Genomic DNA, 16,686 nt, shown 5'->3' on the forward strand with positions numbered 1-16,686 from the left:
AGACAGACAGATCTTCCATCTGCTGGTTCACTCCCTAAATGGCCACAACAGCCAAGGATGGGACAGGCTGAAGCCAGGAGCCAGGATCTTAATCCGGGTCTCCAGCATGAGTGGTGAGGGCCCCAGCACTTGGGCCATCTTCCACTGCTTTCCCAGGCACATTAGCAGGGAGCTGGACCAGAAGTGATACAGGCAGGACACAAAATAGTGTCCATATAAGATACCAGTTGATGGAAAAAAGACATAAGCCTCAGCCATTCTTGCTCACTGCCCAAGAGATGGGTAAACATTGGAATTTATTCCTTGCCCTTGAGTCTCAATTGAGTTTCACACTCTATTTCCTCCATATCCCAACCTGCATTCTTTCCCAAGTTCCCAAGGCCCCACCCAGTTCCAGGAATTCACCTCTGCCTGCAACCCCCTACCCCCTAGCCCTCCTAAAATATAAAAAGGCTTGGCCCCTGGGATCAGGACCTTCTGTCCCATGTTCCATCAGTGTACACACTGGCAGTTGGTCACCCCCTCTGCGAATTTATTTTCTCTGAATAAATTTGGTCTGGCTATAAATTTGTACATTGCCTCCTCTCTATTCTGCACCTCTTTTCTTAACGCCAGTTTCAAAGGTGGCAGTTTAATCCATTATGCCACAACCTGGCTCCAAGAGTTTTAACAGGAAATAGACTGAGACTGTTGGCAAAATGGCACAGTCTTATCTGTGGCACGATCTATGCCCCAGACACCATCCTAGGAATGGTGTCCTTCCTCCGCCGACCCCCCCCCACGCCACCATTGCCAGAAGCCAGGTGACATCATGGTCCAACCACAGGTGTCAGCTCCACCCCCACCCTAATGGGATTCGATTCACTGTTCCTACTTCCCTGCCCACCCCCTGCTAAAGGTTTAAGAGGATCTGTTCCCAAACACGTGCACTCTCTCTTGATCTCTCTCTCTTACTCTCTCTTATCCTCTATCACTCTCTTGCCCCCCACTCCTGTCAGGCTTCCCGCACCCAACAATAAACCTTTCCTCTAACTCTGGTGTTTGGTGTGTCTTGTGGTGACCAAGTTAATGTGAAAAAGGAAAAGGAGAAAAGGAGAGACAGAGACAAAATGTTCAAAGAGCACTTTTTTTTCAGTGTAGAACAGTTCATTCTATGCCTATGGAAAAAAAAAATAAAAAATCAGATAAAGACCTTAAGTTCTCTTTCATTTATGTTCCCCTCTTTCCCCTTTCTGTTTCCTTCCTTTCCTATTGACTTTTGTTCCTATTCCCTTGCTTCTCCATCCCTTCCCTTTCTTCTCCATTCTCTTCTCAGTACAAGGTAATGAAGGGGTAAAGGACATATTGTGCAGAGTATAGCAGCTACCAGCACCCAAGGAGCAAGTGGAAAGCATGGATGGGGGAAGCTACAAGGAGGCTGACTAGTTATGTATATGCTAGCATTGAAAAATGGGGGAGAGGAGTTGCATAGAGACGATGAGTGAAGAAAACAATGAAACTGGGAGACTGGAAAAATGATAAAATAAGTAAATCAGTTGAGACAGTAATTAAGTTGCACATACGGAGAATCAGATTTCCCACTGTTAGAGAAGAAATTTAGAGATAGGGAAAAGGAGAAGGCCAAGGCTGCTCCTCTTCCAGTCCAGCTCTCTGCTGTGGCCCGGGAGGGCAGTGGAGGATGGCCCAGGTCCTTGGGCCCTGCACCCGCATGGGAGACCAGGAGAAGCACCTGGCTCGTGGCTTCAGATCAGCGCAGCGCGCCAGGTGCAGCGGCCACTGGGGGGTGAACCAACGGAAAGGAAGACCTACCTCTGTCTCTCTCTTTCTCACTAACTCTGCCTGTCAAAAAAAAAAAAAAAAAAGAACCTTATTAAGTGTTAAATTGGAACTGATGGTATCAGAATAAAGGCAAAGGCAAGATTTTAAGATTTTCTTCAGTAGGGCTTTCCTCAGGTTAGTTCTTCCTGAGTGAGCAATTAGCCAGCTGGCACTTAGGACAAGGCCTATAGAGATCTTAGTTACAGTAAAAATATTTTCCTTAAAGATCATTGAACAAAATATAACACAAAAGAAATAGAATATCTTGAGTAAAAATTTAATTAAAATGTAAGACATTTTGTTTATTGCATTAAAATTATCCAGACAACACAAAACTCAATACAAATACAATTTACTTCAGTGAATATGTTATGTATATGTGATAATTCAGTATCTATGCAATATGTAATAAAATATACTTCTGTATATCTGTCATGGCATGGCAAATGCAATAGGAAAAAGAGTTAAGTGCAATAAAAAATGTCCAGTGGAAGCTGAAAACAACATTTTGCCTGGTAATAAAATGGCACAACTGGTGCCATTTGGGGAATAAAAAGGGAAAATATTTTTAAAGTCTTGCAATTGTTTTAGAAGGCTCTCAAAAATACCTTTCCAGTTTCCTACAAATATTTTTTAAGTTGAAACTTTATGTTCACCATTTTCCTCATAGATTTAATAATTCCAATCACACTATTCAAAGAGGATTTTTATTTTAAAACTTGAAAACATCTGAAACTGAAAAAATCATACAGTATGATTAGATGAAAATAAAAAGCAATGAAGGAAGCAAATAGCCCTACCAATAACTCCGATATATTCTAGAATAATACTTTTGAAAGTATGATATTAACAATGAAATAAAATGAGCATGGGAAGAGAACTTGTTGAAGGATATAATATAAAAGAAGAACCAAAAATCAAGGAGGGGGCCAAGTTTGTGGCACAGCACATTAGGCCTTTTCCTACAACACTAGCACCCCATATAAAGGCCAGTTTGAATTCTGACTGCTCCACTCCAATCCCTGCTAATGTACCTGAGAAGGCAGAAGAAGACTACCCGAACACATAGAGTCCTACAACCCATGTGGGAGACCTGGATGTAGTTCCAGCCTTTCAGTTTCAGCCTGGCCCAGCTGTGGTTGTTGCAACCATTTGGGAATGAACCATGAGATAGAAGTTCTTGGAAGATAAAAGCTGAAAATGACTGAATTGCTTATTTCTGGATAGCCTGCAAACACATTTAAAGAGACATCAGACCACTCAACTTTTTCACAGATATTACCAAACTGTTTTCTCTTCTATTATCTCTTCAAAACACTAGCCTCAAAACTTTTGTCTTGCTTGTCCTCCAATTAATTCTGAATTATTATGATTCTTATCCTGTCTCAATCAAACCCTCTTATTGAAAGATCTACCTTAAGCCAGACTCCCTCAAAAGACATAAAAATCTCAATTTGCCCTCATTGCACTGAGATGCTACCAGGATTTTGTCCACAGAGTGGTCTTAATTGCAATAAGCAAAAAACTCTGCTTTAGCTCTAGAGTATACAGGGAGGCAGCAATTTGATAATATGAAAACAAAAGACAGGAAACAATAATTATGCTAAATGTCAAATGACAGGAAAATTACCAAATGAAATGTAGTACATCATTCCAATGAAATAGAGAAATACAGAATCAGTAGGAAATACTCAGATTATAATATTAAACATAACAAAATTATTACTCCAACTGTGGGTTCTGTAACAGCTTGTTAAGAAAGAAGGCCTTGGAAGCCAGGTCCCATATTGGAAGGCCTCAGATCAAACCATGCCTCCACTTTGGTCAAACTTTCTGCTAATGCTCTTCCCGAGAGGCCATAAACAATGGGTAGTAAGTAGTAGTCCCCACCACTTTTTTTGGGGGGACTTTTGGACAGTAGAACTAGTAGATGGAAGATTTCTTTACTTCCCTCTCCTCCCCTCCCTTTCTTCCCCCCCCCCCCCCGCCCTCCCCTCTACTTCCCTTCCCCTCTCTCTGCCTTTCAAATGAAAATAAATAAATAATTTTTAAAAGAAAGACAGAAAGCCTGGATGGGCAACTGGGACATTGGTTAAGTCATTGGTTGAAATGCCTCCATCCCACTTTGGAGTACCTAGGTTTAAATTCCAGCCTCACCCCCAGTTCCGACTTCCTATGAACACACACTCTGGGAGGCAGAAGGTGATGGCTTAAGTACTTGGGTCCTTGTCACCCATGTAAGAGGCACAGATTGAATTCTGGCTTCTGGCTTTGTCCTATTCTAGCCCCAGCTGTGTGGACACCTGGGGAGTGAACCAGTGGATGGGCGCTTTCTTGCTCTCTCTTTTTCAAATAAAGAAAAGGAATTTTTTGAGAAAGTCTTCTTTAGGGAAAAAAAAAAAAAAGGAAAAGAGGGACTAGAACCAGGTGTGCCGGCGCCGCAAGGCGGAGGATTAGCCTGTTAAGCCACGGCACCAGCCTAAAATCTGAGTTTTTAAAAAGATTTATTTATTTAATTGAAAGGCAGAGTTACAGAGAAAGAGAGGGAGAGACAGACAGAGATTCTTCATTCTGCTGGTTCATTCCCCAAATGGCCACAAGAGCCTGGACTGGGTCAGGCTGAAGCCAGGCTCCTGGAGCTCCATCCAGCTCTCCTACATGGATGGCAGGGGCCCAAGTCCTTGGGCCATCTTTTACTGCTTTCTTCTTTCATTAACAAGGAGCTGGATTGAAAGTGGAGCAGCTGGGACTTAACCAGAGCTCATATGGGATGCCAGCATCACAGGCAGCAGCTCAATGTATGGTACTACAACATAGACCACAAGAAATTTCTTGATGATGTGACAAGTATTTAGGTTATTACTTAGTTTTTGTGTACAACCTTAAAGCTCTCTAGGTGGGAATACTGTTAAGACAGATGACTTGGCCTTGGCTAAGTTTGATTTCACTTTATTTTACTATAAAATCTGAAAAAAAATGCAGAGATTAAAGAAGTTACATAAGGGTACAAATGAGTGAAGCAGGTACCTGCTGCTTATCTTTCTTTTCATGGAGATATCTCTTAAGTGATAACAGCTACTGGGAAGGGCCCTAGTCAGTGTTCAAGAACTGTCACATGAAAATAATTCCTTTGTATCACAGCCATATACTTTTCTTCTAATCCTTGTACACCATTGGGCCTTATTGACATTTCACTTCAGTAAACTTGCCCATAACCCATCAAACCTGTAATATTGCCAGGCTCAAAAAATGAAATATATATACACACATATATATCTTTTAGTATCTTATTTCCAAATTTTATTTAATTTCATAAGGCAAAAGTGTTTAAGTCCACAACTCAAAATTTTTATTAGAGAATAAGACTTTCAGAAAATTATGTTAAGCACCATTGCTACATTCTGTCTGGTGTTGTTAACTGGAGACTAGAAGTGAAGAATAAATAGAAAGAAGATCATCAGCCAATTGCAGTAAACAGTTCAAATACAACAATGACCCAGAGAAGTGCCACTATGACATCTTATTTCATGTTTAAAAATTTGCTTCTATGTTCACTGATTATATATATATATATATATATTTTTTTTTTTTTTGACAGGCAGAGTGGACAGTGAGAGAGAGAGAGAGAGAGACAAAGGTCTTCCTTTTGCCATTGGTTCACCCTCCAATGGCCACCGCGGCCAGCGCGCTGCAGCCGGCGCATCGCACTGATCCAAAGCCAGGAGCCAGGTGCTTCTCCTGGTCTTCTGTGGGTGCAGGGCTCAAGCACTTGGGCCATCCTCCACTGCACTCCCGGGCCACAGCAGAGAGCTAGACTGGAAGAGGGGCAACTGGGACAGAATCTGGTGCCCCAACCGGGACTAGAACCTGGTGTGCCAGCGCCGCAGGTGGAGGATTAGCCTATTGAGCCATGGCACCAGCTTACTTACTCCCGGCCATAGCAGAGAACTGGCCTGGAAGAGGGGCAACCGGGACAGAATCCAGTGCCCCGACAGGGACTAGACCCCCAGGTGCCAGTGCCTCAGGTGGAGGATTAGCCTATTGAGCCGCATGGCGCTAGCCACTGATTATATTCCACCAATCTTTACCACATGGTAATAATAAGAGAGCATAAACTTTGGAATCTATAAGGACCTGTGCTCAGATTCCAGGTCTACAGGTATCTAGCTGAGTCATCTTGGCAAATTTATTTAAGTTTTGAGTCTCAATTTCCACATTTAAAAATAATTGTAGATGTTCAATAAAGGTTGATTAGGAGATCTGGATAGTATTCCTAGCAAATCATACTGGGAGAACTGGTTTCGTCTCAAAACACTTAGATATATAATCCCAAAACTGTGGTTCTCAGATCAGCAGCATCAGTATCACCTTTCAACTCATTAGAAATATGAATTTATGAATCCTGAATCAAATAGTCTGAAATAGGGCCTAGGAAACTGATGAGCTTTCAGCTGATTTTTATTCATGTTAAAGTTTGAGAGCTATGTTTTTTTTTTTTTTAAGACTAATTTATTTATTTGAAAGGCAGAGTTACAGAGAGAGAGGGAGAGACAGAGAGAATAATGTTCCATCTGCTACTTTACTCCCCAAGAGGTTGCAACAGACAGGACTGGGTCAGGCCAAAGCCAGAAACCTGGAATTGCATCTGTCTCCCTTGTAGGCCCAAGGGCCCAACTATTTTGGCCATCTTCTGCATTAGCAGAGCTGGATTGGAAGTAGAGAAGCTGAGACTCCAACCAGCACTCACATGGCATGCAGCATTGCAGGTGGCGGCTTAACCTGCTGAGCCATAATGCTGGCCCCAAAACTACTATTTGAATGTTCAATTTGTCATGGTTTCCATGTGGTCATTTTCATGAATTAATATGAAAGTCTTCCTGTTCACCTGCAGGCCAATTTATCTATTAGACAAATGATACTTTTGAAGATCTATGAAAACATTTTAATGTTATTTCTTTTAAAATCAGAGAAAAAATAAACAGTGTTAATATATAAATATATATTTATTTAATAACAAATGCAATCTGGACTTTATTGTCCTTAGACCAAAGCTGTTATAAATTTTATTAATTTAGAAATTAAAAATATGTTGCCAGTGCTGTGGTGCAGAGGGGTAAGCTGCTGTCTGCAGCTCCAACATTCCATATCGGTGACAGTTCGAGTGCCAGTTGCTCCACTTCCGATCCAGCTCCCTACTAATGGTCTGGGAAAAGCAGCAGAAGATAGCCTGAGTGCTTGGACCTCTACTACCCACTTGGGGGACCTGGAAGAAGCTCTTGGCTTCAGCCTGGCCCAGCACTGGCCATTGTGGCCATCTGGGGAGTGAACCAGCAGATGTAAGATCTCTCTTGCTCTCTCTCTGGCTCTTTCCCACTGTCTTTCAAATAAATATTTAAATAAATAGATATATATATAACTTTTATATAGCTAAAAATATTGAATATATTTCTTGTCCAGGAAGGATTCTATAAAGTCTTAAGTGCCTAGGGCCCAAAGAAATGATAATGTAGCCTTGGTCATCTGAAAACTTCCCTTTTTATTTATAAATGTTCACACTGAAGGTGCTTGATAGGAACTGGCCATATATATAAGAAATGTGTGTTATTCTGATGATGTATTCATATACAATTTAGAAAGATTAGCTACTGCTTCACTTACTCAAAAGTGTAACCTTGTAAGCACTAAAATGGCTACTAAACCACTTGCTGAACATCTAGCATGTGGAAGAATTGAAAGCACTCAATAAAGAGAAGAACTAGAAATAAAAAGGAGCATGAAACACAGTACGATTAAACAAGAAAAATAATAAGTTGAAAATGAAGTGGAAGATTGAAATATAAAAATTAGTTTAAATAGAAATGCTTATCATTAATTTCATCTGACAAATCCACTTAGTCCTTCAAAAACCATCAACTATTCACAATTTGGAGAATCTGCCATTGTCTTCTGAAATTTGTATTTAGTCTTAGACTAATTATATACTGCACATTTAAGTGTAGTTTTTTTTTTAAAGATTTATTTTATTTATTTGAAAGACAGAGTTGCAGAGAGAGGTAGAGACAGAGCGAGAGGTCTTCCATCCGCTGGTTCACTCCCCAGATGGCTGCAGCAGCAGAGTTGTGCCGATCCAAAGCCAGGAGCCAGGAGCTTCTTCCAGGTCTCCCATGCTGGCGTGGACTTGGGCCATCTTCCAATGCTATCCCAGGCCATAGTAGAGAGTTGGATCGGAAGAGGAGCAACCAGGACTAGAACCGGCACCCATATGGGATTCCAGTGCTTCAGGCCAGGTCATTAACCTCCTGTGTAACAGCGCCAGCCCCAATGAAGTGTAGTATTTAGAGGAACAAGATTGATAAATTGTGTTTTCAAAGAAATAAATATTAAAATTAGGATAATATTTTATTAATAACTACTAACCAGCATAGAATGAGTATGTTTGTCCAAATCAATATCTATATCTATACATAAATCTGGCTACAATAGAAGAAACATAGCTGTGATACAACTGAAAAATCTGTAGCTTTATAAAGAGTGGAAACTTTGTTGTTAAGTGTGTATAATCAACTCATGTTGTCTGTCAATTCCCAGCCTCCTCAAAGCAACTCAAATTACTTCAGCACTGTAAACTTCAAAACTAAGCCCTAGGGGCCTGTGCTGTGCATGGGCACCTGGCTCAAGTCTCAACTGCTCCAGTTCCAATCTAGCTCCCTGCAGGTATGCCTGAGAGAGCAGCTGAGGGTGGCCCGAGTCCTTGGGCCCCAGCATCCACATGGGAGATACAGAGGAAGCTCCAGTCTCCTGGCTTTGGATTGGCCCATTTGGAGAGTGAGCCAGCTGATGGAAGACCTCTCTCTCTCTTTGCTTCTGCCTCTCTGTAACTCTTTCAAATGAATAAATAAACCTTAAAAACAAAACAAAAAAACTAAGCCCTAGTTCACACCTAGATTGCTGATCTCTTCTAGAGTATCTTTCCTAGATTTCTATCACAATGACAACACTGGGGCAAGGACTTTTTTAAGGAATCTAGAATTCTATGATTCTAAATTTCCATTGGGGAAGTTATTTTAAGTATATAATATTCATTTGTTTATTCATTCAGCGGATATGTACTAATACCTACAAGTGCACTATTCAATTCACACAAAAAGTGCATTGCATATGGAGATTAAAACATGCTCAAAGGTTCCAGTTATAGAAAAGATGATGCATTTGAAGAAAAGAGCAAAAACTAAATGTGACTGGAGCTTAAGAAGACAAGAATGCTGCATGATGAAGCTTACAAGATAGGGAATAGGAGTCTAGGATTTGGGATTTTATCCTGGGCCAGCATTGTACCACAGTGAGTAAGCCACTGCCTGCAATGCATGCATCCCATATGGGCACCCGTATAAGTCCCAGCTGCTCCACTTCCAATCTAGCTCCCAGCTAATGCACCTGAGAAAACAATGGAAGATGGCCCAAGTGTTTGGACCCCTGCACCTTTGTGGAAGTCCTGGATGGAGTTCCAGGCTTATGGCTTTGGCTTGGCTCAACCCCGGCTGTTGCAGCTATGTGGGGAGTGAATGAGTGGATGGAAGATCTTGCTCTCTCAATTCTGCCTTTCAAATAAAGTAAATACTTTTTTTTTTTTTTAAGATTCTAGTTATTTATTTAAGAGGTAGAGTTAGAGACAGTGAAAGAGAGAGACAGAGAGAAAGGTCTTCCTTCCATTGGTTCACTCCTCAAATAGCCACAATGGCCGGAGGTGCCAATCCGCAGCCAGGAGCCAGGTGCTTCTTCCTGGTCTCCCATGTGGGTGCAGAGGCCCAAGCACTTGGGCCATCTTCTACTGCTTTCCCAGGCCACAGCAAAGAGCTGGATTGGAAGAAGAGCAGCCGGGACTAGAACCAGCATCCATATGGGATACCAGCGCCACAGGCAGAGGATTCACCTACAACACCATGGCGCCAGCCCCAATAAATGCATTTTTCCTAAAAAAACATTTTATCCTAAGAAATCTTTGAAGGGTCTCAAATAAGGTGTTATGAACTGATTTACTTTGTTATAGTATTATGGCTGAGAGCTTATAGTGGTTTTGGACCACAGGGGAGTCATTGGAATTGGAAAAAATATGCATAAATTGGAGAGATATTCAGGAAGGAGATTAGATTTGAGAAAAAAAAAAAAAAAGGAGAGTCAAGAGTGATTGTTTCATCCTTTAAGGAACTGAGTGAATGACAATGGCAGTCAGGGAGCTAAGAATACCTTGAGCTAAGAATACTTTGAGGAGGGTCTCATGCTTTCAGGGTCTTTCAAGGAATCCTGCTGATTGTTGCAATCCTGTTTTCCTCTGAATCCTGTTTGTCTGAGAAGACTGTTGGTCTCCTTGGCTCTTCAGTCATCTTGTAGGACTGAAACTATATAGAAAACAGATTCATGATATGAGGACTCCCAAATATGTTCTTTTAAAAGATTTATTTATTAATTTATTTGCAAGGCAGAGTGACTGAAAGAGAGAGAGGAAATCTTTCATCTGCTAATTCATTCCCCAAATGAAGCCAAGAGCCAGGAACTCCATCCAGGTCTCCCGCAAGGATAGCAGGAACTCGAGTACTTGAGCCATCATCTGCTGCTTCCTAGACACATTAGCACAAAGTTGGATTGGAAGAGGACTAGCCAGGACTCCAAAAGGCATTTTGATATCAGAAGTGGGTATCACAGTGGTGGCTTAAACTGCTGCACCACAACTCTGGCCCCAAATACATGTCTGAACAATTTAAGTAAGCTATAGCTATGCTGGTGAATTGACTGTAAGGCTCTTTAAATGTGTGGTATAGCAATAAATCTCAAAGGTTATAAAGACTAGGGCCAACACTTTTGCTCCAGAGAAGGGAAATTCTACTAGGTTGAGGAGAGTGAGAATTTTCACAAGGGAATAGGGTAAGGACACATAGGAGATATATATATATATATATATATATATATACACACACATACACATATATGTGTGTGTATATATGTATATATACACATATACACATATATACATATACATACATATACATATATACATACACATACACACACACACACACACACATATATATATAAGTTCCTTGAGTTAAAGGAGGAACTCTGCCTTTTTGGTAACAGTGGGAAATTAAAAAAAAAAAAACACAGAATGGATGGGTACAGAATGCAAATAGTTTTCGCAGACCAAGGAAATCCTCATCTGTGGCACGTTTTCTCTGTGATGTAAAAAGAAATTCTGCTGAAAGTAATGGGGAAAAAGTTTGAAATAGTTGTAGTATACAGTTTGAGAGCATGTCCATTTGAGAACCTTGTAGGAAAGCTGGTAGAACACACATTCCCTATGAGGTGGCAGCCACAGTGCTTTAAAATAATTATTGAATGACTCTTCAGCCACTCTTACCTTCCTATGTCCCAATAATGAGGTTTTTACTCAGGTTTAGGATTCTGGGAAAAGAAATGCAGGAAAGGACAAAGAAGCAAGGGAGGTAAGTATATAATCAAAGAATAATAAAACAACCAATGTTCCAAAGCGTCTACACTAAGAGGTGTTGGTAGAGGGGGCATTTGGCACAGCAGTTAAGAAACTATTTGGGATGCCCATCTCCCATATTTGAGTGTATGGGTTTGAGTCCTAGCTCCACTCCCAGTTCCAGTTTCCTGCTAATGTAGACTTTGGGAAGTATGAGCTGATAGAACAGGTCATTGGATCTCTGCCACCTGTTAGTAAAATGGTACGGTCTTATCTGTGGCACCACCTTAGGCTCTGGTCCTGTTGCCATTTTGTACAATAAGCTTCATTCTAAGCCCAGCCTGGCTTACTAGAAGTCAGTTGACCAAAGGGCCCAACAACAAACGTCAGCTCCACCCCAGCCCTAACAGTATTTGTGGCTCTCACTTCTTTACCTCTGCAAAGCTATATAAGACCTATTCTCCCAGTACAGACTGTTGTTTTCTACTGCACAGGGAGGCAGCCTATTGGGCTTCCCCCACCCGACAATAAACCTTCTCTCTTACTCTGGTGTTCAGATTGTTTTGTGGTGACCTTTCACCACCCATGTGGCAGACTTGGATTGAGTTTCCAACTCCTGGCTTTGGCCTGGTTCAGCCTTGGTTGCTGCAATTATTTGGGGAGTGAACTAGTAGATGAGAAATCTATCTCTTTTTGTATCTCTGCCCTACAAATACATAAAACAAATAACCAAAATTTAAAAATAAATAGGAATAAATATAAAAGTGCAAATGAAGTAATCCCAGGACTCAGGGATCACAGTGAGATTGAAAATGGTTATAATGTGGCCGGCACCGCGGCTCACTAGGCTAATCCTCCGCCTGAGGCGCTGGCACACCGGGTTCTAGTCCCGGTTGGGGTGCCGGATTCTGTCCCAGTTGCTTCTCTTCCAGGCCAGCTCTCTGCTGTGGCCCGGGAGTGCACTGGAGGATGGCCCAAGTGCTTTGGCCCTGCACCCACATGGGAGACCAGGAGAAGCACCTGGCTCCTGGCTTCAGATCGGCGCAACGTGCCAGCTGTAGCGGCCATTTTGGGGGGTGAACCAACGGAAGGAAGACCTTTCTCTCTGTCTCTTTCTCTCACTAACTCTGCCTGTCAAAAAAAAAAAAAAAAAGAAAAGAAAATGGCTATAATGGCTTGTGGTTTAACATGGGAAGCTTGAATTAGAGTTTGGAAGAAAAGCAGGTCCAAGATATAATGCCAGGATGCATATAATTACATCAATGCAATGATGTTGGAAAAGATGAAATTCTAGGGTTGGATTCTGGGTGGCAGAATGTTTTTCCTTCTTTTTCCAAATTTCCTTTAATGCAATTATTAGAAAAGATTAAGGAGGTTATTATCCACTGTAATTACCTCAATTCAAACCTAAAATAGTCTAACTTTTCTCTATTATGTTTATCTTTTATACTAGAATTAAATTCTGGTTATTATGGCAACAAGTTAGCAGACAGCTGAGTGCAATCTGCTTAACTTAAATAATAATGCTAGATATTTAATAATGCCAGACTTTTAATAAAAACTAAGTGTATAACTCAGATAGCTGGTTTTATAATTAGTCACATTTCTGATATTCAAAGGCATGCTTAGTAACATCCCTGAGTTTCAATACCGTATATATAAAAAAGAAAGACTACAAACTGAGTATCTGCAAATATACCAAATATGGGTATGTATATATAATAAATAAACTTCAGAGGCGTGTCCCTAAATCTGAAAATTTCTAGGCCCTGAATCCTGCATGAAAGGATACATGATACTACAGATTATGAGTTGATATACTAATGTAGAGGAACATCAATTTTAGAAACTGTAGTTAATGTATACTTGAACATGTACACTGATAATTCTACTCCTAATTGTAGTATCTGTTCTCATAAAACTGGAATAATTAAACTGGAGAGGAATTTAGAAATTGTTTAGTCTAGTTCTCAAAGTGTAGCTCCTTGATCAGCAGCATCTGTATCACTTAGAAACTTGTCAAAAATGCAGATTTTCAGGTCCCACTTCAGTGTCAGAAACGCTGAAGGTAGAGTAAGGCAACGTGTTACATCAAGCTCTATAGGACCTGTGTTGTGGCATAGCAGGTGGGAATGTAGGCATCCCATGTGGGTGCCCATTGTGTCCTGGCTGCTCCACTTCTGATTCAACTCCCTACAGATGGCCTGGGAAAAGCAGTAGAGGATGGCCCAGGTGTTTGAGCCCCTGCCACCCACGAGTTAGATTCAGAGTAAGTTCAGGGCTCCTGGGTTAGACCTGGCCTGACACAGCTCTGGCTGTTGCAGCCATTCATGAAGTGAATCAGTGAATGGAATCTCTCCCTCCCTCTCTGTGTAACTCTAACTTCCAAAATAAATAAATAAATCTTCAAACAACAACAAAAAACAAGCTCTTTGGGTAATTCTTACATACACTGAAGTTTGTGAACCATTGGTTTAATTCATAGTTTTCCTTTAGAACTAGAATTACAGAGTCCTATAGAGATTACTTGAATTTAATAACAGTTAAAAATAAAACACTTGGGGCTGCCACTGAGGCTTAGTGGATGAAGCCACTGTCTGTGACATCAGCAACTCATATGGGCACTGGCTTGAGTCTTGGCTGCTCCACTTCCCATCCAGATCCCTGCTAAAGCACCTGGAAAAGGAGTGGAAGATGGCCAAAGTGCTTGGTCCCCTGCACCCAGTGGGAGACCGAGAGGAAGCTCCTGGTTCCTGGCTTCAGACTGGCCCAGCACTGGCCACTGAGGCCTCTGGGGAGTGAACCAGCAAATGAAAGATGACTTTCTTTCTTTCTCCCTCTTTCAAATAAATAAAATAAATCTTTAAACAAACAAACAAACAAGAACTTTTCCTGAAAGATCCTATCTCAGCTTTCTTAGAAGACATCTCTGATGGAACAACACCTTGTTTGCCACTTCAGGTAAATCAGTTTTCTATGGCTGTTGTCACCAATGACTATATCACAAAATTTGGCACATGAACACAAATGTATTATATTATAGTTCTCTAGTCCAACATCTGTCTCATTGGGCTAAAATTAAGGTATCAGTTTTCCTTTTGGAGACTCTAGGAGAGAAGTCTTTCCTTGTCTTTTCTTTTAGAAGTCACTCACATCCTTGACTCCTGCTACTCTCCTCAACTTCCAAAGCCAGCATGTATAGTATGTATTTTAAAGTAAGAGATTTATTTTTTTAAACTACATTTTGAAGTCTGTACAAATGATCAGTCACCCACATCTGTCTGTTACCTACATGCCTCATGGGCACAAACTATGTCATAGAGGATCAGGATCATACAACCTCCTCAAGCAACAAAAATAACAAATGATAGTAAGTTATATTCATCACCCTCTCTTGCTGAATTGGAAGGTTACTGGTTCATTTTAGAAAAATATTTTTAAAAGAAGTTTACAACAGAAAGTCTTACTTAGTAGGTCAATTTAATTAGAACCAAGATTACACCAGCTCAGTTTTTTGCAACCCTTTACTACTGCTGCCTTTTAATTGCTTTATAGCATAAATTGTTTTTGTATGTCTCTTTTAAATAGGGATGCTGAGGCTTTAAGAAAAATGCTATAGGAAAGCTATACCCTAAAGAAGTTGAGTTTCCATGGCAAGATCATGGGCTAACAATTTTTTCATTTTTTTGTATTTTCTATAATGACAAAATAGTATTCTTTTAAAAGAAAACGAGAGATCAATAGAATATGGTTCTCCGAAATTATAAGGCCTGACTTGTAAACTAGGGTGTTTTTTTTTTTTTTTGAAGTCTCAGGCACATAAATGACAAAGGACTTTTTTTTTTTTTAAACATTGCCATCCAAAGTGTATTGGTAAAACCTTCTCATACATAATCTTAAATTTCTTTAACAACGAATGTGGACCACGACCGAATCATGTTCTAAACCTGTAATTACTCTACCTCACCACCTTTTCAGTTGACAATGGTTTAAACTCTACGGTCTCCTCAAAGAGATAAACTTACAATATTTCTGCCACAACACCCAATGCACCACTGGCCCAACTAGGAAGCGCTCGCTGGCCACGTCTGCCATGGGGCCTTCGAGGGTCGAACTGGGGGGCCAAACTTGTCTGAGCCCAGTCGGCGCCGCAGAAGCCGCCGCCACCGAAAGGCCGGGCGGCGGGCGCCCCGAGCCGGTGTTCCTTGCGGCGCCACAGCTCGCCGTGCCTGAGAGCGGAGCCCGGGTCCTGAGCGGGAGCCGCGCTGGGGGCGGCAGCGGCGGCGGCGGCGGCGCGGCGGGGGCGGGAGCCGGGCGGCAGCTCCAGCGCCCGTGGGGGAGGAGCGGCGGCGGCGGCGGAGCTGCTGTGGCGACCGACGCGAGGCAGTGGCAGAGGAGACCCACCCCTGTCCACATGGACAGCCGCAAATGCCTCCGCTGATGCTTTCACCCCTAGGCGGGGTGGGCGGGCGGCCTTAGCGGCTGCGACTGCAGAAAACGCGAAGGCTCTGGGGGTGCCTGACGGTCGCGGAGCCTTCGCCGCCCCGGCGCGGCGGGTGCGGCCATTTTACGGCCTGGGCCGAAAGGAGGCGTGTTTGTGTGCCCGCCTTCATCTTCCCTTCCTGGGGCCTGTGTTCGGAGGAGGCTTCTCAGGCGGCCTGGGTGGGCGGTGGATGGGGAGTCGTGGGCCGAGAGGAGCCGGGCCCGGGAAGCGCCGCCGCCGCCGTCGCCGCTCGCGTTCCCCCGGAGGGGCCTGAGGAGAAGCCCAGGCCGCGCTCGCCGCCCGCCAGCCCGCGGAAAGGCCCGGGCGAGCCTGGCCTGCTTTTGTGTAGGCCCCGCCTGGACGTGGGAGCGCCGCCTGCCTGACGGCTGAGCCCGAGGCCAGCAGCCCTGCGGCGGCTCCCCTCCGGCGGCTCGGCCCCTCATCCTGGCGAGCACGGAGGCAGTGTGGGCCATGGATTAAGGAGGCGGCGGCGTGGGAGGAGGAAGATGGCGGCCGGCAAGAGCGGCGGTAGCTCTGGAGAGATTACTTTTCTGGAAGGTACGTCTGTTTCTGCTCTTGCGAGACAAGGGGTGGGGAAATAAAGGAAAACGGGACCCCCGGAACTCCGGATATTCAGTTATCTACACAGGGTGTGTTTGGGGGACTGCGGAGGTACGAGGGGTGGGCGATGGCGGGGAGGGAGGGTGCTGTGAGCGCGCGGGGTTCGAGTCTGCCCGGGCTGGGCAGCGAGCGGGGATGGCCGTGGGGCGCCGGTGGATCGGGCTGCGAGCCAGAGTTGGTGGGCGTCTTTTGAGAGTGCGCATAGAAGTCTGTGACTTTTTTTTTTTTTTTTGCCCTTTTTGGCAGTGGCCTAACCATGAGAACAGACTGCATTCGAGTCTTG

The 16,686-nt window shown here is 42.9% G+C and overlaps 2 protein-coding genes across 9 annotated transcripts in view; one reads left to right on the forward strand and one right to left on the reverse strand.

The window, feature by feature from the left end:
* FILIP1 (filamin A interacting protein 1) overlaps nucleotides 1-15,415 on the reverse strand; it is a 315,951-nt gene extending 300,536 nt beyond the window's left edge. The window contains exons 1-2 of one of the 2 annotated variants that reach the window (XM_062186377.1): nucleotides 15,325-15,415; nucleotides 10,063-10,214 (exon numbers count right to left, since the gene is read on the reverse strand). The gene's annotated coding sequence lies outside the window, so the exon portion shown is untranslated. The remainder of the gene's footprint in view (nucleotides 1-10,062; nucleotides 10,215-15,324) is intronic. The other variant, XM_062186380.1, reaches the window with a different exon arrangement.
* A 233-nt stretch (nucleotides 15,416-15,648) lies between these two features.
* Nucleotides 15,649-16,686, forward strand: part of SENP6 (SUMO specific peptidase 6) — a 140,969-nt gene continuing 139,931 nt past the window's right edge. For 5 of the 7 annotated variants that reach the window (XM_062186386.1, XM_062186387.1, XM_062186389.1 and 2 more), the window contains exon 1: nucleotides 15,651-16,340. In XM_062186386.1, coding sequence (XP_062042370.1) covers nucleotides 16,289-16,340 — 52 coding nt within the window. In that variant the 5' untranslated portion in view covers nucleotides 15,651-16,288. Of the gene's footprint in view, nucleotides 16,341-16,686 lie in introns of all 7 variants that reach the window. The other 2 variants (XM_062186393.1, XM_062186388.1) reach the window with 2 other exon arrangements.

The sequence above is a fragment of the Lepus europaeus genome, chromosome 3 (assembly GCF_033115175.1).
Source record: "Lepus europaeus isolate LE1 chromosome 3, mLepTim1.pri, whole genome shotgun sequence".
NCBI lineage: Eukaryota > Metazoa > Chordata > Mammalia > Lagomorpha > Leporidae > Lepus > Lepus europaeus.